The sequence below is a fragment of the Rhincodon typus genome, chromosome 18 (assembly GCF_021869965.1).
Source record: "Rhincodon typus isolate 14 chromosome 18, sRhiTyp1.1, whole genome shotgun sequence".
In the NCBI taxonomy this organism is placed as follows: Eukaryota; Metazoa; Chordata; class Chondrichthyes; order Orectolobiformes; family Rhincodontidae; genus Rhincodon; species Rhincodon typus.
In genome coordinates, this window is record NC_063349.1 from 5,167,308 (window position 1) to 5,191,109 (window position 23,802).

Genomic DNA, 23,802 nt, shown 5'->3' on the forward strand with positions numbered 1-23,802 from the left:
TCCCACTATCGCTGGTAGGAGATAGACCTGATGCTAGTGTGTTCCCAACAGTCTTTTAGCAATGTACATCATATTTTGGTAATCTCTAAATAGTTGCAGAAATGCAAATAAACTTCCTACAGTTTTCCTAATAAGGGCCTTCTGATTAGACCAAGAATACAGTTATCTTCATCCACATTATCTCACTTCTGGCTGAAAGGAACCCTCATACACAACAGAAAGGTCCATGGTGTCCCCAATGCTGAATAGCTATTTGATGCTCACAATCGAAGCTATCTGATGTATTGCCATTCAGGGAAGGTACTGGTGTGCAGTGGTTCCCAAGAGATGTCCTATCTCATTGGAATTACTGCCTGAAGAAAGGCAGTGTAGAAACAAAGGCAGGCAGGAGCAGGAAAACACAGCAGCTTTTCTCCATGCAACATGATTGTTTTGAAACTGAAATTCTTTCCTGTCGTTAAGGTAATGACCCTATCTATTTACATTAAAACAATTAAACACAGCTTGCGTTGACACATTGTGCTGAAAACACTTTCAGGAGACTTTAAATGAGGAGATCTGCATCCTTTTATTGGCCTCATGGGAGTTATATATATGTGAGACTGCAACAGGTGCCAACTGTGACAACACATTTCTTGACTCCTTCCAGACTTCTCTTTAAATTCAGAAAGTTTTTTTATTTTCCTTTTTCTCAGCTACACACTGAAGTACCTTGTGTGAGATATTCGTTAAAGGTGGTTAATAAACTGGACCTTCTTTAAAAGCTGGAATGTAAAACCAGCTGAAGGGTGAGTGGGTCCTTGTGAGATTTTAACAGAGTGAGACTGATGCTCAGGTAGAACAACACAGGTTAAAAGTTTGCTTTTGATTAGTGTGTAATGATGACGTTTTTCTCCCTCCCCGCTGCCCTTTATCGGCTCAGCATCCCACTGTTCCTTTGTGCAAGCAGCACGTTATGAAAGATATTTGTCTGTTGGATTAATGCACATGCATAAAACTTCCAACAGGAGCCACTGTGTGGACATTACCTGATTTTATTTTGCCCATTCACACCCAGGGCTATAAAGCCTGACTGCATCATTGCCAATCACAGCTAAGGCTGCAGTTCTTAAAATCCATGGTTGTTCATCACACATGCGCGGTTACAGTTTTTGAATGGTGTTACTGTGTTTGAAACAGAGTTTGGCCAACACTTTCTCACCTCCCATAAAAACCACCACAGTTGTTGGAAATCAAAAACAAAAACAGGTCTGGCAGCATTTGTGGAGAGAAAGCAGAGTGAATATTTCGAGTCCAGTGACCCTTCTTCCAGAATTGATCATAACTAGGAGAAATAAAAACCAAAAGAACTGCAAATGCTGTAAATCAGGAACAAAAACAAAGTTGCTGGAAAAGCTCAGCAGGTTTGGCAGCATCTGTGAAGGAAAAAACAGAGTTAACGTTTTGGGTCCGGTGACCTTTCCTCAGAACTTCCTCAGATGCTGCCAGATCTGCTGAGCTTTTCCAGCAACTTTGTTTTTATAACTAGGAGAAAGGTTGGTATGTATGCTAAAGACTGGGGTAGGGGGTGGGCAATAAACAACAGGTGGAGATGGAGCCGAGAGGAAGAGAAAAACAGTTGGGCAGACAAAAGACTGAGTAAAGGTCAGCCGGGGGAATGCTTAGCAGGTAATTGGGACTATTAGTAGCTGACAATGGGTAGTTTGTGGTACTAGCCCATATGATGACAAGGCCTAATGTGTCAGGGTTGGGAACCCTGGAAACTTCTGGACTCAATATTGAGTTCAACAATTTTAGGGCTTCTCCCATGTCCACACAAAGAGTCCAAAAATAACAATGAGAAATCTGAGAATTGCCTGCACTTTAGTAATGTTATGAATAAATTCTAAGCAAACACCAATAGTTAGGAATGTGAACTCCCACTTTTTTTTCATCTGCTCCCAACACATAAAGTATAGGGCAAGTGGGGTTTATTGTTAATTGTGTGGTGCCAGGCAGCCACCAATATCGGCTAGCCCTATGCAGATCAAATCTGTCTCTTGCTGATCTGTGTTGCTCACTGCACTATATCAATGCATGGAACCAGGGAAGAGAATGCAGGTAGCATTTTTCTTTGCAGTTGTCACCTGAATTCCTGGTGAATACTGCAAAAAGAACTTACAAATTGAGGTATAGATCTTTCTACAGCACTTTCAAGCTGATAAACCAATGATGCCCAAAGGCAGATCTTCAGTTGTTACACAGTAGATGACATCCTACTTCTACTTTCCCAGGATCATCAATGTAACCTGACCATCCCCTATGGTCATTGCTGTTCTGGAGAATGCCAATTCTTTCCAATCCAAATCACCACTCTTGCACTTTTCCACTATCACATTCATCCTGGCTTGACATTTTCATGATCCAAATGTTCCAGTAACTATGAGATTCCACTTCTCCATCATTTTGCAACAGCTACTTGTATCTACACAACACTTTTTGAATACAGCTAAACATCCCAAGGTGCTTTTCAAAAGTGTTACCATCTGCAATTTGAGATCACATGCAATGGAGATAATAACAAAAATAGACAGTTTAACGATTGTCTTCAAGGAGGAGAGGACGAGCAATTTGAGGAGGAAATTACAGAGTCCAAAGTGTCAATAACACTCATCTCAGTTGGACAAATGGAGAAAAGTGAAGAGCAAGAGGCTGGAATTAGGGGAATACAGAAATCATGGAAGGTTGGAAAAGGTGATAGAGAATTGGGTGAGCATGTAGAGTGTTTTGAAACAAGAATGAGAAATATACAATCAACACGCTGCCAGTCTCCATTGGTAAGCACAAAATGATGGTGCGAGTTAGAATATCCATCCTAATCATGGTGCACTCATAGAAGAATGTTGGTTGGTGTCAAGGATTGCCAGGCAATTCAACAAGAGAACAGTTAAGACAATACCAGACCTAACTTTCATCCGGAAAACTAGTTATGGAAATTTGTATCTTTTATTTGAAGCATAACCTTTGCGTTTGATAATTTTATTCAAAGAAGCAAGGAAATTGAAAAATTCCTGCTCATCTCTGGGGAATAAAGCTGTTACTGGATACAAACACCTACTATACCTGATCCTTTGACCCTTGATCTCAAAAAAATGTTATACAGTCTCAGGCACTGACGTTTCCTTGCATGATAAACATATTTTAATACAAAAAAAAACTTTGTAGAAGGCCATCAATTATCAATCAGGCTGTTTTAATAAGATTTCAGCCTGTTTTGGTTCTTGATATTTTTAAATGGTTGCTGGGTGATCTTTTCACTTGACCTAGAATTAACATTTCAAATGGACCCTATCTTGAGACAAGACCTACAAACTATGCCTTTATTCCCATTTAAAAATTAAATTAATTTAACAGCTTTCATTTTCTTAAGTTGAGCTGCTGTGCACTATCCTTAAACGATTTAAATGAGGCATTTTTTACTAATTGGAATGGCTTCTCAGTAATTTTACATTGATCCCATAGGAGGCATCATCGAGGAGATTACTCGGAAAAGCTCAAACTCCAAGTTCTTTTATGTCTATTCCACTTTGGAGCCAGACAATGGTTACAAGGGGGAAATGTTTTGGAAGTGAGAACTGTAGGACATCCTGTCCTAGGGACTCACAGACACGATGTTGCTTTGCTTATGCTGACAGCTCACTTTCTAACAAAGGGCCTCACTGCAATTTGAAACAGATTGTCCTACTTTTTGCAGAATCATGTTCCATATTTCCTTTCTGTTTCTGTTTTTTTTCTCAGAATTCCATAATATTATTTCAAATCAAATTTGACTTTATTTTCTCTAATTTTTAAGATTTGTTTTCATCTGATGGATACACATACTACCTGGAGTTTATGAAATTAATTCTATTTAATGTCATTGAAATCTTTAAAGCGTTTAATTTTAATATTTGGGATTATAGGGAAAGAGCACAGGAGGTGACTATTTGCAAAACTCTTTCAAATAATTTGAGCATAAAATGTATCGATGCAAGTATTTAGAAAAGAAAGGAGTAACTGAAGTCAGTGTGGGTCCTTTGAACGGAGAGTCTGAGGAATTAATGGAAATTAAGGAAATGACATAATGTTGAGCAGATATTTTATATCTGTCTTCAATGTAAAAGATACAAATTACCTGCCAGAAGTACAGTAAATCAAGGTAAGAGGGAAGGAAGGACAGATTTTAAACACTTACAATGGATAGGGGTAGGGTACTATTAGAACTCAGAGGCTAACAAATCACCATGACCTGATGAACTTCATCCTAGGGTGCTAAAAGAAGAGGTTGTGGAGATAATGTATCAATCCTCCAAATTCACTTTTTTCTGTAAAGATCCAATCAGAATGGGAAGTAGCAAATATAACTCATTTTTTCAAGAAAGCAAGGAGGCAGAATCCAGGCAACTACAATTAGCCCAATATCCGTCATCATAAAAATGCCAGAATCTATTATTAAGGAATTTGTAGTGGGGGATAATCTTCATGCAGTTAGTCAAAATCAACTTGCTTTTGTGAAAAGGAGATTATATTTGACTTATTTATTACAGCTCTTTCGGAGGGAAACCTGTAACTTAGGTGTATTTAGGTTTCCAGAAAGTGTTTGGTAGGTGACACATAAAAGGTTACTACACAAAATAAGAGCTCACAATGTAGGGGGTTGATATACAAGACAGATAGTACCTGAAAGGGCTATCTAATGTTATGAGATAAGCTCCACCCAAAGGATTATTTTTGGGAAGAGCTATGAGGTGTACAAATTCATTTGCCCCTAACTTGTGTACCAGAATGTTACAGTAGCAATAATGACACGACATCAGGTTGTAGTCCAACATGTTTATTTGAAAACACAAGCTTTTGGAGGCTCACTCCTTCTTCAGGTGTTAGTGCAAGATGTGACATCAGACATAGAACTTATAAGCAAAAGATCAAAGGGTCACAGAACTGATGCAAATGTTTTGAACAAACCTAATATGGCCGTTAAATCTTTAATCAGTTACAAAGAAGATGCAGGTTTCGGCTGATTAATATGCTAATCCCAGAATTTCTTTCAAGTCACTGCCCCAAGATAACTAAAGAATTTATCCGTGTACCGGAGGTGACATCATATGTCAGACAATGCAATTTAGGTGTGAGGCCTTGTTTAGAATCTGTCTGTGTTTTAACTTGGAGTCAGACTGGTTTTATTTTCAAAGTAGGAGCGAGACTCTGAAAGCTTGTGTTTTCAAATAAACCTGTTGGACTATAACCTGGTGTCATGTGATTTTTGACCTTGTCCACCCCAGTCTAACATTGGTACCTCCACATCACAATAGCAGTAATGTGCTATACTCTTAAGTATAGCCTGAGGTGTTTCCACATGTAACGTAACTAGTTATTAAGTACTGTTTAATGCACCTATTCTGTTTTTCAAAACTCAGCCAATCTTTTGCCAATGTGAGCATCCATCCCCACTTGGCTTTGGTAACTTAGATAAATACCAATAAAGAGGTCTGGTAGCAGTGAATCTACCAAGATATCCCAGAAGGGTTCAGTGAAATGACCATGTTATATAGCATACTGGCAGTGATGATATTCTCAAATGTAGCATGGTAAACAGTGGCGAGGACTTTGACCAAGCAGTGCTAGCCTGAAGAAGTATCAAGCCCTACAAAAATCACAGAAATCTGAGAAGAGCAAAAAAGTTTTTTAAAAAATTAGTCAAAGCTGTGAGTGTATCTTTAAATATTCAGTACTGCAGAAACTCACAGCCTTTCAGCTCCTGTGGATGCAGTAACCAGAAGTTAACAATATCTACAGAAGCAGTAGCAGTACATAGCCTGCTTCTAGAGCTCAACACAATTAGAAAGACTGAAAAAAAATTTTAAAAGCTGATAAAACTGTGCAGAGTCTCACCAAAGTTACAAGAGCAAAAATCTGAATAATTAAATTTAGGATACAACGGATTTAAAATGCAAAGTAAGTCCCTCAGAGAAAGGTTGAAAATTCTTACATTTAAGGTATATTCTAGGCTGAGAAGCTAAAAGAAAGCTTAAATCACTGTCTAGTAAATAAACCCTTTATATAATTATTTAAAGCTATTGGGAAAAGCTGTGAAAAAGTCCTTGAGAAAAGGAACTTCGTTAAGTAGAATTGTTAAAATGGTGGTATAATTGGATTAATTGGACTAAAAAGTCAAAGACAGAAAATTTATTGAAAAGCAGTCTTTTGAGGATAGGCCTAATTTTTATTGCACAACCAAAACTTAAAGTTGCAATAACACTGCATTGTCTTTATTTCCCAATTTAAAGTGGCATGAACATTGAGAAGGGGAGCAAATCATCCATATTGGTAAAAAGTGGGCAACAACCATATGAAGGAGGAACTATTGCAAACTAACAGTTCTTTCCTCCATCCTGGGAGAAAATCCACAGCCAGTGTTTTAGCAATGTTTTAAATGATTGAAAATGATTTTTTTTGGCACAAATAGAAGGATAATTCAAATACAGACATGTTCAACTTAACAGAGATTAAAGAAAGTTTCTGAAAAGGAAACGGAAGTAAAAGAAAAAAGAAGTAAAAAGAAAATCTTAATTAAAACAACAAAGCATCCTAATGAGAAAGCTTTATCTGCATTAACCAGTAATATTAAAAACTAAAAAAAAATTAAAAATACTTGCTGAAGAGTCAACATTTAATAGAATTGGAGTAATTGAACAATTTAAACACTGAAAACAAAACCAGTTACACATGCAGACAATTGTACAGAAACTCTACAGAACAGAGAGAACAGAAACTCTACAGAACAGAGAAATCAGAGGATACCTTTGATTTCAAAACTTTGAAGGAGTTATTCAATCACCTGCCTACTATAAACAAATCTTCAAGATTTGATCATCAGATATTCTTGAGACTAAAACCACGAGGAGTTGGTAGTAGAGTCTTGATACAGCTAATTCCACTGTTTAAAACAAACAGTACCAAAACAACAGACTGCTCTACTGTCTGTGTTTGAATTTGATCAAAAATATGATACTATAAAAGTATCTGTGTGGAAATGGAAGGGTTACGTGCCTACCTCATTACAATGTCAAAAGGTGATTACTTCTTTCAGAAACACAACTAACTTCTCTGGCATGATTGGAGGAAGCAAAAGATCCTCCAAGGGAAACAAACGTTCAGTAGCAATAAGAAGGATTGATGGTAATATATCTATATAAGAAATCCCAGATAATTGTGGTAGACACGACCACAACAAATAACAGGGGCAACATATTATCATGGATTGGTCAACTAATAGGAAGTAGAGATTGCTGATAAATGTTTGTATTGATAAATGATAACTAAAGAGTGCCATAGGCAATGTTCTGCAGTCCTTGGGAAGCTTCCACTCCCAGAAGCTACAAATGGCTCATGTATCTCAGACTTCCATACAGCGGTAAGAAACAGAATGTTGGTCATTGGGATCAGTTTTTGTCCCACAACTACTTACAATCTATATAAGCTACTTGGTTGAAGGGATCAACTGTGCAATTGCAAGATATCACAGATATAGGCAACAAAGTAAATTCTAAGGACATAGCATTTCTGAATCTCTTTCTTGATTCTTTAAGTGAGTGGGTAGAAGATTGGCACATGGAGTATGCCATTGGAAAATATGAACACATCCACTTTGGCAGAAAAAATAGAAAAGTACCACATTATTTAAAGGAGAGAGATTGCAAAATGCTACAGTACAGCTGGAAGGGTGACCTGGTAATGGATCTCAAGTACTGTGCAGGTATAACAAGAGATTATGATCACAAGTGGAATGTTGTTTATTACAAGTGGAGAGGACTTGCACTTCAATTTTCTGGTCAGTCTTAATGACAGGCTCATGTTCTTGTAACCAGTTTAACTTTACATGAAGGGCTTTCAGTGAGGACAGCTTGGTATTGTTCTGGCTCACACCCTTTAGGTTACAGGCCAGGTTCACACCAAAGTTTTGATAATGGGAAGCTAAATAAACACAATGGATGAATAAATATCAGGATCTGTTGACAATGTGAGATGCAGAGTGTTGGTAGGAATCTTGATTGGGTCATGAATATAATCATTGACCATTTGGGCTGCATGGCCTGTTTTTGTGTGATTCTGTGTTGGTCTACTGTTTAAATGACAATGCCAAAGTACTGTTCCTTCATCACTTTGTGAAGCAAAACGTTGTGTATAGATATTGTGTTGATCTTATGTTGTTTCTGCTTTAACTAGACCTGCTTCATAGACAGATAAACTGGTTGTCTGTAAGCTATTCAAAAGCAAGGATAACACCAGATATTTTATGTAGTTTCCTGATACCAAATTACAGAAAAATAGGTGTTCCATTCGCCTCCTTGGTAATGAGATATTACTTGATGTTTTGGGTGTTAGGTCAGATATTCATTTACACACATGAAGTCTTGTATGTTGAGTGAACCCTCTTAACACTTGAACATGACGAGTTAGGTCTGGCACAATCCAAATATCATCTAGTATTGGTTTTGTGCCTGATGTATTTAAGGGAATGTTAGATGAACATATGAAGGCAAAGAAATACAGGTAGTTCTCCTATAAGTGATAGTTGCGTTCTAGCATGACCTTGTGCTGTAGAAAATTGCTATACTTGTACAGCAGAAAGTTCGCGTTATCCAGACAGCGTCCACTATTTGTCTATCGCGTTACAGCCAATTCGCATTAATGAAACACACATTATAGCAGAACTACCTGTAGAAGCATATGTTGAGATGAAGTAATTAGTAGGAGGTTCATGTGGAGCATACCACTGGAATGGATCGGTTGGTTAGAATAACCTGATTCTGTGCTGTAAAATTGTGCAATAGGTTTGCTGTAAAATTTGTACCATGTTAGGAACAGCATTGTTACATGGAACTAGGTTGAAGATGTTTCAACTGGTCAAGGTTGACATAGAAAGAATGCTTAGAATCAATGGTCTGGGATGAATAGCACATTGATGAGCTAATGGAGTCACTGCTCTTTGATGCTTTAAATCAGAATGGAGATTTCTCTCTGAATTTTTCAATGTAATAGTTTTCTTTGCCAGTCAAAGTGGATCTCAGTGTGTTTGGATTGTTGCAGGCTAAGTTCAAATGGATGAAAATAGTAACATAGCCACCTGCTGCTTCTAATTCTCATCTTGGAGCTTGCTCCATATTTCAATAAGAATATGGCTGATCTGGTTGTGGTCTCGTTCCTGTCTGCCCTCCATAATGCTTGACTTAATTGTTCTGTCAAATATTTACCTAACTCAGCCTTGGAAAAATTTAAAGACCAGCCTCCACAACCTTCTGGAAAGAAAATTCTACCTTCTCACAATTCAATGAGCAAAAACATTCTCTTCATCTCTGTATTAAAATGGACACCACTTAAATTATGCCCCCTAGTTTTAGTCTCCCCACAACAAGAGACTTCCTCTGTGTATCCACCCTAACCAATCCCCTCAAGACCTTATTTGCACAGACAATGCATTCACAGGCATCTAAGTGTCTGGGCTAATGTTAGCTATGAGGTTACAAAGAACAACACATGCTTCCAGTAGAGTGTCATGCTTCAAGTCATCGGAGGCAAGATGGAGGATGAAATCTTTCTACCGTCAGGTCACAGGCTAAGACGTAGTGATGATATCATGAGCATGTCCCTTAAGGGTATACTGATATACAATGTAACGCTGAAGCATAACCATAACACTGTGAAATAGAAACAGAAGGAGAATGTTCGGCCATTCGCGCCTCCTCTGCCATTCAAAAGGATTATGGCTGATCTGATATTCCTCATGTCCACTTTCCTGACCTTTCCCCATAGCCCTTGATTCCCCTACTGATCAAGAATCTATTTACCTTAGTCTTAAACCTACAAAAAGGACTCTGTCCCCCTAGCTCTCTGTGGCAAGGAGTTCCAAAGACTGACAACCCTCAGAGAAGAAATTCCTCCTTACCTCTATTAAATTGGTGCCCCTTTATTAGGAGACTATCCCCTCTGGTTCTAGACTCTCCCATGAGGGGAAAAATCCTTCAGCATTTACCCTGTCAAGCCCCTTAAAAACCCTACATGTTTCAATGAGATCATCTCTCATTCTTCCAAACTTCAGGCCAACCTGTTTAGCCTTTGCCAATAAGACAATCACTCCATCCCAGGGATCAACCTACTGAACCTTCTCTGAACTACTTTCAATGAAATGATACCTATCATTAAATAAGGGGACCAAACTGCTCGCATTACTCCAGATGTGGTCTTACCAGCACCTTGTAAGTGTTACAGAGAAGGGGAGGTTAAATGAAAGAAAATCCCTGATATTCACTTTATCAGTAACAAGTAACAATTTATTTATTTAACCCTAACAGTGAATAATTTAACAGAATTACTAACAAACTGAACAATTCTTCCTTAACTACTAACTATTCCCTAACTAAACTAAATTCGACTGGTATGCTGTTCCAATAAACACTAGTCCTATTTATATAAACCCAAGCAATAAGAAAATATATTGAAACTTAGTCTCTCAAAGTCTACATGGCGTTCTTCTGCTGTTCTCAAGTCATAAACGCCTTTCTTCCACTATCCGGCTGTCAGGGATGTTTTCTCTGTGAAGTCTTCTGTGAGGACTCTTGTCTAGAATTGACACTGGTATCATTTACGGATAGATGGTGCTTTCTTACAGACCTCAGCAATTTCTTGTGAGAGCTAAATACTTATTTCTCAGATGGCAGTTCGTTCTTGCACCAATTTTCACAAAACCTCACCTTGGATGACATATCAATTTTCTTACAAATGCATTGGTCCAAGGTTGCCAAAACCATCAGATTTAAATTCAGTTGGCTTTCAATTGCTAAGTGCTTGGTTTAAATTAATTGGCTGATTCCAGCTCATTACCAAAACAGCAAAACAAATCTAAGGTTTCCAATCACACAGCCAATTGATACATGTTTCAGTTTTAGAACTGGCTATACAGCTGTATACAGACACATTCTTTTTCAGTATAAATCTCTAAGCTTAGAAAAGCACTTCACCTCTTACAACACGCTCTTTTCCCTTACTTTTTACAAATAAATTCTAGCTTTCTGCTTTCTAATTCATGATTACTCTGCACAACTTTGTAACATAAGACTTCCCTACTTTATCCTCCAACCCCCTCGAAATAAGGGCCAACATTCCATTAGCCTTCCTGATTACCTGCTGCACCTGTGTACTAGCTTTCTGTGTTTGTGCACAAGAACCCCCAGGTCGCTTTGTGTTGCAGCTCTCTGCAGTTTTTCTCTATTTAAATAATATTCTGTTATTTTGTTTGCTCTTCCAAAATGAACAACTTCGTATTTTTTTACGTTATAGTCTGTTTGCCAACATTTTGCCCACTTACAAAACCTATCAATATTCGTCTATGATCTGTTTGTCTCCCTTTCACAACCTCCCTTTCTACCTATTTTCATGTTGTTAGCAAATTTGGCTATGGGTTCCCCTCTTCCCACTCTGGTCAAAATTTCCTCGAAAAACTCCAATAAATTAGTCAGACACAATTTCCCTTGGATGAAACCACGCTGACTTTGCTTGATTAGGTTATGATTTTGCAAATGTTCTGCTGTTACTTCCTAACAATTGGTTCCAGTATGTTTCCAACAGTAGATGTTAGGCTAATTGATTTACAGTCACTCGCTTTTTGCCTCCCCTACTTTGTGAATAGGGGTTCCACATTAGCAATTTTCCAATCCTTTGAAACTTCACAGAGTCCAATGATTTTTGGAAAATTACAACAAACCCATCCACTATTTCTGTAGCTACCTGTTTTAGCCTTCTAGGGTGCAGGAGTCAGAGGATTTAACTGCCTTTAGTCCCATTAGTTTGTCTAATACTATTCCTTTGGCAATGCTACTTAATTCCTCTCCCCTGTATTCTTTATTGTTAATGGAATGTTCCAGACTGATGCAAAATGTTTGTTTAATTCCTTGGCTATTTCCTTGTCCCCCATAACCATCACCCTAGATTCAGTTTGTAAGGGGCTTATGTTCACTTTCACCTCTTTCTTCCTTTCTAAATATCTAAAGAAGCTCTTATTGCCAATTTTTATATTCCTCACTAGTTTGCCTTCATCGTTTATTTTGTCTGTCTTTATTATCATTTTAGCCCTCTTTTCCTGGATTCTGAATTCCCAGTCTTTGGGGTTATCACTGAATTTTGCCTCCTTGTATGCTTTTCTTTCAACTTTACATTCCCCTTAACTTCCTTGCATAGCTATTGTTGGTTCATCGCTCTCTTAGACTCGTGTCTCCTTACTGGGATGTGCTTTTGCTGAGAGTTATGAATTCCCTCCTTAAATGTCTGCCTCTGCTTGCCTACTGTCATTTCTGCTTTCTATCTACCCATTCCACTTAGCTAACATTGTAATTCCTTTTATTTAAATTAAACAGAGCTGTTTCCAAACCACGTTTCTTAATCTCAAACTCAGTATTAAATTCTTTCATGTTATGATCACTACTTCCTATAGGATCTTTTACTCGGCAGTCATTTATTAAACCTGCCTCACCACCCATTACCAGATTCAAGATAGCCTGCTCCCTGGGTGGCTCCATGACATATTGTTCTATGAAACTATCCCCAATGTACTCTATGAATTTGTTGATGTAGCTACCCTTTCCAATTTGATTAACCCAATCAACATGAAGATTAAAGTCATGTATAATTATTGCTCTAGTCTGTGTACATCCTCCAGTTATTTGTAGATTTGTAGGTTTTCCTATAAAGTGGCTACTCTTTGGAGGTCTGTACGCCATTGCTACCAATGTCTTCTTTCCCTTGCTGCTTTTTACCTCCACCCAAACTGACTCTACATATTTGAGCCTAGATTATCTCTCTCAACTGTCCTCATTTCATTTCTTACAGTGCTTTCCACCATGTTTTCCATCCCTCCTGTCTCTGCAAAAGGTCAATTATCCCTGAATGTTAAGTTCCCAGTTTTGATCTTGTAACCATGTTTTTGTAATGACTATGAGATCATATTCATTTTCCTTCATTTGTGCCATCAGTTCGTCTACCTTATTCTTAATACTTCATGCATTAAGGCATTAAGATACAAAGCTTTGAAGTTCTATTCATGAATTTCCAAACACTTTTGTGGTTCCTTGGTACATTATGACATTGACACATTTTGTCATTTCCTTTTATTTTTTGGTTACAATCACTCCCAGCAATAACCTGCATTCCTACCTTCTCCTTTGCCTTTGATTTTATAACTTTCCGTACAAGTGAACACTGCACTACCCCGCCGTCCACCTCCACCTTGTTCCTCCCCCCGCCCCCGGCCACGTGCCCATTTGCTCCTGGGTCAGGTAGTAATCTGGATATTATTACTTCTTTGGTTCTGCTTTCTAATTGAGCCCTTAGCTTCTCATGTTCCCTCAGCAGAACTTCTTTCCTCTTTTTATCTATGTCGTTGGTACCTATGTGGAGCATGAGAACTGGATCTTTCCCTTCCCACTCCATGTTTCTCTGCAGCCCAGATGAGATATCCTGAATCTGAAAATCAGGCAGGCAACACAGCCTTTGGGACTGTCAATTCTGGCCATAGAGAATAGTGTCTATGCCTCTGACTATACTATCCCCAGTCGCAAATACATTTGTCTTTTCTCCTCTCCCTTGAATGGCTCCCTGTACCATTGTGTATGATCACTTTGCTCATCCTGCCGACAGCACCCACTCTCGCCCACACAGGGATCAAGAATGTCAAACTTGTTAGATAGTGTACAGTACTCCAGATGTGGTCTCACCAATGCCCTGTACACTTTTGGTAAAAGATCTGCATTTCTATATTCCATTCTCCCTGTAATAAAAGACAACAATCCATTTGCTTTTCTAATCACCTGCAGATTAACTTTATGTACGAGAACACCCAGATGCCTCTGTACGACCAATATTTAGAATCTCTTTCCACCTAAGTAGTATGCTGTTTTTTATATAAACATTGTGGGGGAATAGAAAAGTAAGTTTACGAATGAGACAAAGATTGCCCAGGTGGCCAGGGGGAAAGAAGATCTTAGATTATAAGGTGCTGTTGATGGATTGGTCAGATGGGCAGATCAGTGGCAGGTAGGATTTAATTATGACAAGTGTGAGGTGATGCACTTTGGAAGAAGTAGCACAGCAAGGGAGTACTCAATGAATGGCATGACACCAGGAAGCTCAGAGGAACAGAGGGATCTTGGGGTACTTCTCCACACATCCCTGAAGGTGACAGGACAGGTTAATAGGGTGGATAAGAAGGCATACAGAATGCTTGCCTTTATCAGTCATGGCACAGATTATAAGAGCAAGAAAGTTAATGTTGGAGCTATATTGAACTTTGGTTAGGCCACAGCTGGAGTACTGTGTGCAGTTCTGGTCACTGCACTATAGGAGGGATATGATTGCAATGGAGCGGGTGCAGAGGAGATTCACCAGGATGTTGCTGGAGATGGAACAGTTTAGCTATGAAGAGAGGCTGGATGAACTCCGGTTGTTTTCTTTAGAGCAGAGAAGAATGAGAGGGGACCTGATAGAGGTCCATAAGATTATGAGGGGCATGGACAGATGAATAGGAAGCAGCTGTTCCCCTTAGTTGAAGGGTCAATAACAAAGGATGGTAATTTTAAGGTGAAAAGTAGGAGGTTTAGAAGTGTATTGAGGAAAGCCTCTTCACTCAGAGCACGATGGGAATTTGGAATGCACTGCCTGAAAGTGTAGTTGAGGGGGAACCGCATAAGCTTTACAAAATACTTGGATGAGTACTTGAAATGTCATAACATTCAAGGCTATGGGCCGTGTGCTGGAAAGTAGGACAAGTTTAGATATAGGGTAGTTTTTTTTGGTGTAGACTTGATGGGCTGAAGGGCCTCTTCTATACTGTATTATTCTATGTGCTACTATGCTTCCTCCCAAAAAGTGGGGGGGGGAATATACCCATGTGCTCCATTTGCCAAATTTTTGCCCACTCACCTAACTTGTCTACATCTCTTCACAGACTCTCCATGTCCTCATGATAACTTATTGTGCTATCTATCCTGGTGTCAACTGCAAGTTTAAGCATCATAAATTCTGTCCTCTCAATCAAATTATTAATACCAAGTGTGATAGTTGAGGACCAACACTGATCCCCATGGCATTCCACAAGTGGCAGCTTGCCATGCAAGGAAGACCCATTTGTCTCTACTACCCTTTGCTTCCTGTTAGCTAACCAATCCTTTGTCTGTGCTAATATGTTACCCTCTATAGTAATCTGGTCTTGTGCAGAAAGCTTTGATATGGCACTTTATAATATGCCTTTAGGAAATTCAAGTATGTATTATCTACTTGTTCCTCTTTATCCACCATGGCTGTCACTTAGATAAACAACTTTAATAGTTCAGTTAAAAATGATTTCCCTATCACAAAACCATGTTGGCTCTACCTGATCAAATCATGATTTTCTAAGTATGCTGCTATAACCTTCTTAAAAGTAAATTTTAGCACTGTCCATAGAGACCTTTTACAGTGATAGCACTATATTCCATTTGAAGTGTTGACACCTAACAATGTACTTACAGCATCACTAGCTTGCATTATCTGTACTCACGGCGCAAACAGTAAATAAATTCAGATTGGTGCTTTACAGCTTTCATAATATAAAGTCTTTGTATAGTGGACATACTTGAGGCCTGTGACCAGCAATGTACTGCAAGGATTGGTACTAGGTCCACTGTTAATTGACTATTTATATAAATGATTTTGACAAGAATATAGGGGTCATGGTTGGCAAGTTTGCGGGAATGACACCAAAATTGGTATAGCGGACAGTGAAGAAGGTTATCTGAAAGTACAACGGGACCTTGATTAACTGGGCCAGTGGGCTGAGGAATGGCAGATGGGGTTTAAATTTGGATAAATGTGAGCTGTTGCATTTTGGTAAGACAAGCCAGGCAGGACTTCTGCAACCATTGGTAGGGCCCTGTGGAGTGTTGTTGAACAGAGAGACCTGGGGATGCAAGCTCATAGTTCCTTGGAAGTGGTGTCACAGGTAGACAGGGTAGTGAAGAAGGTGTTTGGCACACTTGCCTTCATCGGTCAGAGCATCGAGTATAGGAGTTGGGACATCACGTTACGTCTGTGCAAGGCATTGGTAAGGCCACATTTGTAGTACTGTGTACAATTCTGGTCATCCTGGTATAGGAAGGATATTATTAAACTGAAAGGGAGCAAAAAAGATTTGCAAAGATGTGAATACAATTACAATATTTAAAAGACATTTGGACAGCTACATGTATAGGAGACGTTCAGAGGGATATGGGCCAAATGCAGGCAAATGGGACTAATTCAGTTTAGGAAACCTGGTTGGTATGGATGAGTTTGGGCCGAAGGGCCTGTTTCTGTGCTGTACGATGTTATGACTCTGTGACTGTATGACTTTGTATTGGGAATGGAGAGCAATTCATAGAATATACTTTATAGAAGAGGCTCTTCAGCCCATGAAATCTGTATTTCTGAAGTTCCACTAAATCTCTACTGGTCCCACCTTCCAGCACTCAGTCCATAGCCATGAATGTTATGACATTTTAAGTGCTCATTCAAGTTTTTTTTTTAAAGATTGTGAGGTTACCTGCCTCACCGGGCCACCCAGGCAGTGCATTCCAGATCCCCACCACTCTTTGGGTGAATGCTTCTGCCTTTCACCTTAAAATTGTGTCCCCTTGTTATTGATACTCATTGAGACTGAAAATGATCTTGGTAGATGTTTCAACTATTTGATGAGGACAGTAGGTTGGGTTTGTTTTGTGTGATGTTGAGCAGCAAAACAAAGGCTACGCAAGTGAAATGGTAGTTAGGCTAGAGGAACGTTTTACTTCTTTCTAACCAGAGAATCAGGCTTGAGATGTGAACAGACATAGGAGGCTGATTTTAACAGTTCTTACTGTGAGAAATAATAAGACAATCCATAGCCTACTCCAGTAAATTGCAGGTGAAGTGTTGGGGAATGGGGCAGGTCTTGGATGACTTCTGTGTGTGAATTTTGGATTGTGGGCAGATGTTGAAATTGGACAGTGCTGCAGTGGAATTGGGTGAAGCTGGAGCAATAGGAAGCTGAGGCATGACGAAGCCAAGGAGATTAGAGGTGTTTAACATTTACGATTGTTTTGGTTCTCATCAGCGCTTTAATCTCTTTCACAATATATGCTGACATCACGGATCTCCTTTTACTGCAAAAGATGTATTCACTCCTAGGGGACATAGGGTTAACAGGAGAGATCAGATTTGTGGTGGTCATTTTGCTATTAGTAGAATGAATTGTGCTGTAATATTGACTTAATGCTGGAATATTGATTTCACAAAATAAAGAATGTTTTTTTTGTCCACCTGGTTCTTTATGAGAGATCGTGTAACATCCAGCCAATAATGAATTGAATGTGGTATATTTAATCTTCTGAGGGAACTTATACATAAACAATATAATGCCTGAACCATAACGGTAATAAAAGCAAAAATCATCCATCTTCAGAATCCAACCAGAGCCTGGCACTACCAAATTAAAATCACTGATCAAACATGGAAGGAAAAATAGTCCTGCTCCTTTTGAACCATCATTTCCCTGCTCAACATTTTCCTTTGCTATATAATTTTTCACAGCACATTGCTGACGTTTCCTCCTCACCAACTAATTACGCATTCGTTCCACATCTCACTCTTCTAATAGGCAAGAGTTGCTGTTTGATTTTCTCCCCTCCCAACCAAAGACATCAAGGTTGATTGTGGTGCCTTATTCTTGTCCTGAAATCAGAGTCATTATAAGCTGGATGGTCAAATCTAAGAGATAGTAGGAACTGCAGATGCTGGAGAATCTGAGATAACAAGGTGTAGAGCTGGATGAACACAGCAGGCCAAGCAGCATTAGAGGAGCAGGAAGGCTGACGTTTCAGGCCTAGACCCTTCTTCAGGTCAAATCTAAAGCCTTTTCCTTTCTGTAATTCGTTTACTCACTGTCTCTGCTTTTGCGACAGAGGCAGCTTTTAACTTTCCTTTCATTAACAGATTATAATACATGAGTAGCATTATTTAATAACTTATGCTGAAGGCAAATAGAAATTAAAGTGAGGTAATGCAGAAAGCTGATCCTTTGATCTAGAGGCTAAAAAATGTGACCCACAATCATGTGATTAATCAGGAACTCCATAGTATTATTCAATCTTAAAAGGTTATGACCGAATCACAGATTGTGTGTATTACATTTGAGCAGAAAATGATTTTGTCAGTTGAAATTCTTTGTTTTGACCAGAGCTGGCTTGGATCAGACACAGAATACCACGTCCAACTCCCTTCGGTGGCTATCAATGAGCGGTGTTATGGAAATAAGAGAGTTTGGGGAAAATAGAAGTAACCTTTTGATAGCCAGCAGCAGCTCTGCACATAACAATAAATGAAACACAGTGATAGGCAGAAACACTGTTAGTTTATCAAATTTACAGAAGTGTTAGATGACCTAAGGCTGCACAGAGGTTGGATCTTTTGCCTAGTTTCATGTTGAAAAACAATTCCATTTTGAAAAGCGTGCACTAAATCAGAAATCAATGTTTAGCTATCTACAAATTTCTATTTTTCTATCCATCTACATTTATAGGTGTATATCTATTTACCTATACAAATCTCTATTATTCTGTCTATCTAATGAAAGAAGTTTTGCATTTAACCTTAGGAGGTTGGCAAAGTGCAGCAGATTTAATGAAGCATTTTTACTGTTGTAATATGGGATTAATGTAACCTATCTGTATGTCTGGTTTTGCTGTAGCTTGTTCAGCTGTGTTTTCCCTTTTTGTAAATCTGTATTTATTTTCTATTGGCCTGTTGAGTTATATTCAGTTCAAGTCAGTTTTTATCTGTTGACAAAGAAAACGTTTATGGTAGCTGGTTGTGAAGGCTATTTGAATGAAATAACACTTTTCTATGTTAATTTGAAAGAACTGCATTATCTTGGATAGATCAGGGATCAGATTTCCGAACATACGAACAACGTACAAGAATAGGCCAATCAGCCCTTCAAGCTTTCTCTGCCATTGAGGTTGTTGACTTGCTCGTCAAGCTGGCTTGTTTTTATTCGGATGTTTTGTCACCATGCTAGGTGACATCATCAGTGGAGCCTCCGATGAAGTGATGTTGTTCTACTCCACTTGGAATTTATACTGCCCAGTCCGTTATGGTGAATAGTGTCATTTCTGGTTTTGATCTGTATGGGTTTGTATATGGAGTCCAATTCTATATGTTCATTGATTGCATTATGGGTGGAGTCCCATGCCTCTAGGAATTCCCGTGTGTGTCTATGTTTGGCTTGGGCTGCTATGGTTACCTTGACCCAGTTAAACTGATGGCTTTCATTGTCTGAGTTCACCATGCCGTTTTGCTGCTAGCTGATGTTTATGTATTCTGATGGCTAGTTTCCTTCCTATCTGTCTGACGTAATGTTTGTGGCAGACTTTGCATGGTATTTTGTAAACCACGTGGTCCTGCATGTTGTGGGAATAGGGTCTTTAATCCTTGTGAAGTGCCATAAACATTACATCGGACAGACAGGAAGGAAACTAGCCATCAGAAGACATGAACATCAGCTAGCAGCAAAACGGCACGATGAACTCTCCTTAATATTGGTACACTCAGACAATGAAGGCCATCAGTTTAACTGGGACAATGTAACCATAGTAGCCTAAGCCAAACATAGACACACACAGGAATTCCCAGACACATGGTTCTCTACACGAAATGCAATCAACAAACACAGAATTGGACCCCATATACAAACCCATACATATCAAAACCAGAAATGACACTACTCACCATAACGGACCACCGACAGTATAAATTCCAAGCGGAGTAGAACAACATCGCTTCATCAGAGACCTCACTGAAGATGTCACCTAGCATGCTGATGAAATGTCTGAATGAAAACAAGCCAGCTCTGTGAGCAGGTCAACAACCTCACCCACAACCCGCCATTCAATAAGATCATGCTTGATCTTATTTTAACCTCCAATCTACATTCCCGTATATCCCTTATAATCTTTCATCCCCTTGGTAATCAAGAATCTATCTACCTCTGCCTTCAAAATATTTAAAGATTCTGCATCCAACGTCTTTTAAGGAAGGGGATACCAAAGAATCTCAACCCTCTGAGAAAAAAAAGCTGTTCCTCATCTCTCTTTTAAATGGGCAATACCTTACTTTTAAACTATGCCCTCAAGTTCTAGATCCTCCCATGAGAGGAAACATCCTTTCCACATTGCCCAGTCAAATTCCCTCTGAATTTTTTATGTTTCCGTTAAGTCTCCTCCAATTCTTCTAAATTTCAGAGGATACATACCTAGCTTGTCTACCCTCTCCTCATGAGGCAATCTGCTCATTCCAGGATTAGTCCAGAAAACTGTATCTGAACAGCTTCAAATGCATTGACATCTTCCTGTAAGTACTGTGACTAGTACTGTACATAGTAATCCAGATGCAGTCTCACCAAGACCCTGTATAACTTCTCTATTCTTGCTGCACCTGCATGCTAACTTTCTATGATTCATGCACTAGGGACATCAGATTTCTCTGTATCTCACAGCTCTGCAACCTCTCACCATTTACATAATATGGTAACCATTCAGATCATTTTATTCTTTCTGCCAAAATAAGACAAGTTCACACTTTTTCCACATTATACTCCATTTGCCAGATCTTTGTCCATTCACTTAACCTATCTATCTATATTCCTTTGTAGGCTCCTTATGTCATCAACACAACACATCTTCTGGCCTATCTGTGTGTCATCAGCAAATTTAGCTACCATACCTCCGGCACAACTGAAGATGTTGCACACCATTCATGACATATCGGCAGGCTGAAAAAGACCAACTTATTCACTTCGTGCTTATTGTTAGCAAGCCAATTCCCTTTGATATCAATATGTTATACTCTTACCATGAACTTTTAATTTTGGCAATAACCTTTGTTGCAGTACCTTATCAAATGCCTTCTGGAACTTGGGCTGAGTCAGAGTGAATTGGGAGGCGGTTCATCTCTAGATCCCAAACTCTGAGAGACAAAGCTTCCAACGTCTGTGGAGATGTGGGGTTAATTGGTGAGAGGATGGTGACCAATTTGTGTTGAGGGGTGGAAATGGAAGCAGGTGGGAAAAGTGAGCGACACTGTGAACTAACTCAGCAGCAATTGCTCCAGTTGCCAACATTAAAAAATCATTTAAACATCTAAATTGTAAAACTGGCCAGGACCATTGCAGAGTTGGAACCCAGAATAGGGGAGGGAAATATTAGTCTTATTAAAATTACTGTGGCATAGGTTTCTTTTCGAAACCTCCACTTTTTCTAAACAAAGAACTTTTTCCATGATGTCAATCTTGTTCCACAGACTGGAGCTGTGCAGCTCCCAATGCTTACCCATCCACATTATAAGTTTTGATACCTTAGAAGGCAAGCACTTAACAAGCTGCTGATCTTTGAAATGCACCCAATTAATGACGCAGGCAATTTAAATACCATCCCCCTCCATCTTGGAGGTGTAATGTGGTCATGGTTGATGTTGACACTATGTTTGGGGTTGCCTCCATTCAAAACCAATGAAGACCATAAAAAGAGATGGGGAAAATATGAGACCTGGCTTCATCTGAACATTTCGGAGGAAGACGAGCAGTCAGCTGGAGGTTTTGTTCCCGGATTTTACCTTATTTTTTGAGCTCGCAAATGAGTAGTGTGAGGTGCTGTAGATCTGCCAATGCTGCAGAACTATAAGTGACTGGGAAGAGAAAGTGGGTAAAAGGAAGAATGTTTGTGTGCCTACCCCTTAACTTTTTTTTCTCTCTCTCTCCCTATAGAGCACCAGAGATCATCCTGGGACTGCTGTTTTGTGAAGCCATTGACATGTGGTCACTTGGGTGTGTTATTGCCGAGCTATTCTTGGGGTGGCCATTGTATCCAGGAGCTTCGGAGTACGATCAGGTACATTTTAATTGGAGTGAATCACAGGTCTAATACCACATCTAGCCTGATTGATCAATTGTTATCATGTGATTTTGCCTTATTATTCATTGTTCCTGTTTGGCCTCTTATTGTTTATGATTTCATATTTTCAATGTCTGCCAGTATGGTTTAGTGGTAGTACAATTGCCTCTTTAAGAAGGTGTGTATTCAGGTCTAATTCCAAAGACTTGTGCATAAAATTTGAACTGATTCAGAGTCATAGAGCTGTACAGCATTGAAACAGATCCTTCGGTCAGACATGTCCATGCCGACTAGATATCCTAAATTAATCTAGTCCCATTTGCCAGCATTTGGCCCACATCCCTCTAAACCCTTCCTATTCATGTACCCATCCAGATGCCTTTTAAATGTGGAACTTGTACCAGCCTCCACCACTTCCTCGGGCAGTTCATTCCATACATGCATCATCCTCTACATGAGAAAGTTACCCCCCTCAGTCTCTTAAATCTTTCTCCTCACATGTTAAACCTACACCCTCTAGTTTTGGACTTACCCACCCCTGGCGAAAAGACTTTTGCTATTCATTCAATCCATGCCCCTTGTATAAGGTCACCCCTCAGCCTCTGGTGCTCCAGGGAAAATAGCCCCAGCCTATTCAGCCTCTCCCTATAGCTCAAACCCTCCAACCCCGGCAACATCCTTGTAAGTCTAATGAGGTATATAGATAGAGTTGATGATAGTTGTCTTTTCCCTAAGATGGGGTATTTCAAGCCTAGGGGGCACATTTTTAAGGTGAAAGGAGAGAGATTTAAAAAAGAGATTTAAATAAGAGGGTGGTTCATATGAGGAATGAACTTCCTGATGAAATAGTGGATGCAGGTACAATTACAACGTTTAAAATACATTTGGATGGATATGTGAAAGAGAAAGCTTTGGAGGGATATGGGTCAGGAGCAGGCAGGTGGGACTAGTTTAGTTTGTGATTATGTTTGGCATGGACTGGTTGGACCAAAGAGTCTGTTTCCGTGCCATATGACTCTAAATCTTTTTTGAACTCTTTCAAGTTTCACAACATCCTTCGTGTAGTAGGGAGACCAGAATTGCACGCAGTATTCCAACAGAAGCCTAACCAATATCCTGTACAGCTGCAACATGACCTCCCAACTCCTATACTCAATGCACTGACCAATAAAGGAAAGCATACCAAACGCTTTCTTCACCATCCTATCTAGCTGCAACTCCACTTCGAAGGAACTATGAACCTGAACCCCAAAGTCTCTTTGTTCAGCAACACTCCCCAGGACCTTACCAGTAAGCGTATAAGTCCTTCCCGGATTTGCCTTTCCAAAATGCAGCATCTCACATTTATCTAATTAAACTCTATCTGCCACTCCTCAGCCCATTGGCCCACCTGATCCATTGTACTCTGAGGTAACCTTCTTCGCTGTCCACTACACCTCCAATTTTGATGCCATCTGCAAATTTACTAACCAAACCTCCTATGTTCACATCCAAATCATTAACATAAATGATGAAAAGCAGTGGACCCAGCACCAATCCTTGTGGCACACTGCTGGTCACAGGCCTCCAGTCTGAAAAGCAACCCTCCACCACCACCCTCTGTCTTCTATCTTTGAGCTAGTTCTTATCTAAATTGCTAGTTCTCCCTGTATTCAATGTGATCTAACCTTGCTAACCAGTCAACCATGAGGAACCTTGTCGAACACATTACTGAAATCCATATAGATCACGTCCACTGCTTTGCCTTCATCAATCCTGTTTGTTACTTCTTCGAAAAACTCAATCAAGTTAGTGAGTC

General features: G+C 39.4%; 1 protein-coding gene across 6 annotated transcripts in view; it reads left to right on the forward strand.

Moving 5' to 3' along the window:
- The window catches only part of hipk2 (homeodomain interacting protein kinase 2), a 240,555-nt gene that overhangs the window by 159,144 nt on the left and 57,609 nt on the right, over positions 1-23,802 (forward strand). For all 6 annotated transcript variants that reach the window (XM_048607605.1, XM_048607606.1, XM_048607607.1 and 3 more), the window contains one exon: positions 21,878-22,001. In XM_048607605.1, the coding sequence (XP_048463562.1) occupies positions 21,878-22,001 (124 nt within the window). The remainder of the gene's footprint in view (positions 1-21,877; positions 22,002-23,802) is intronic.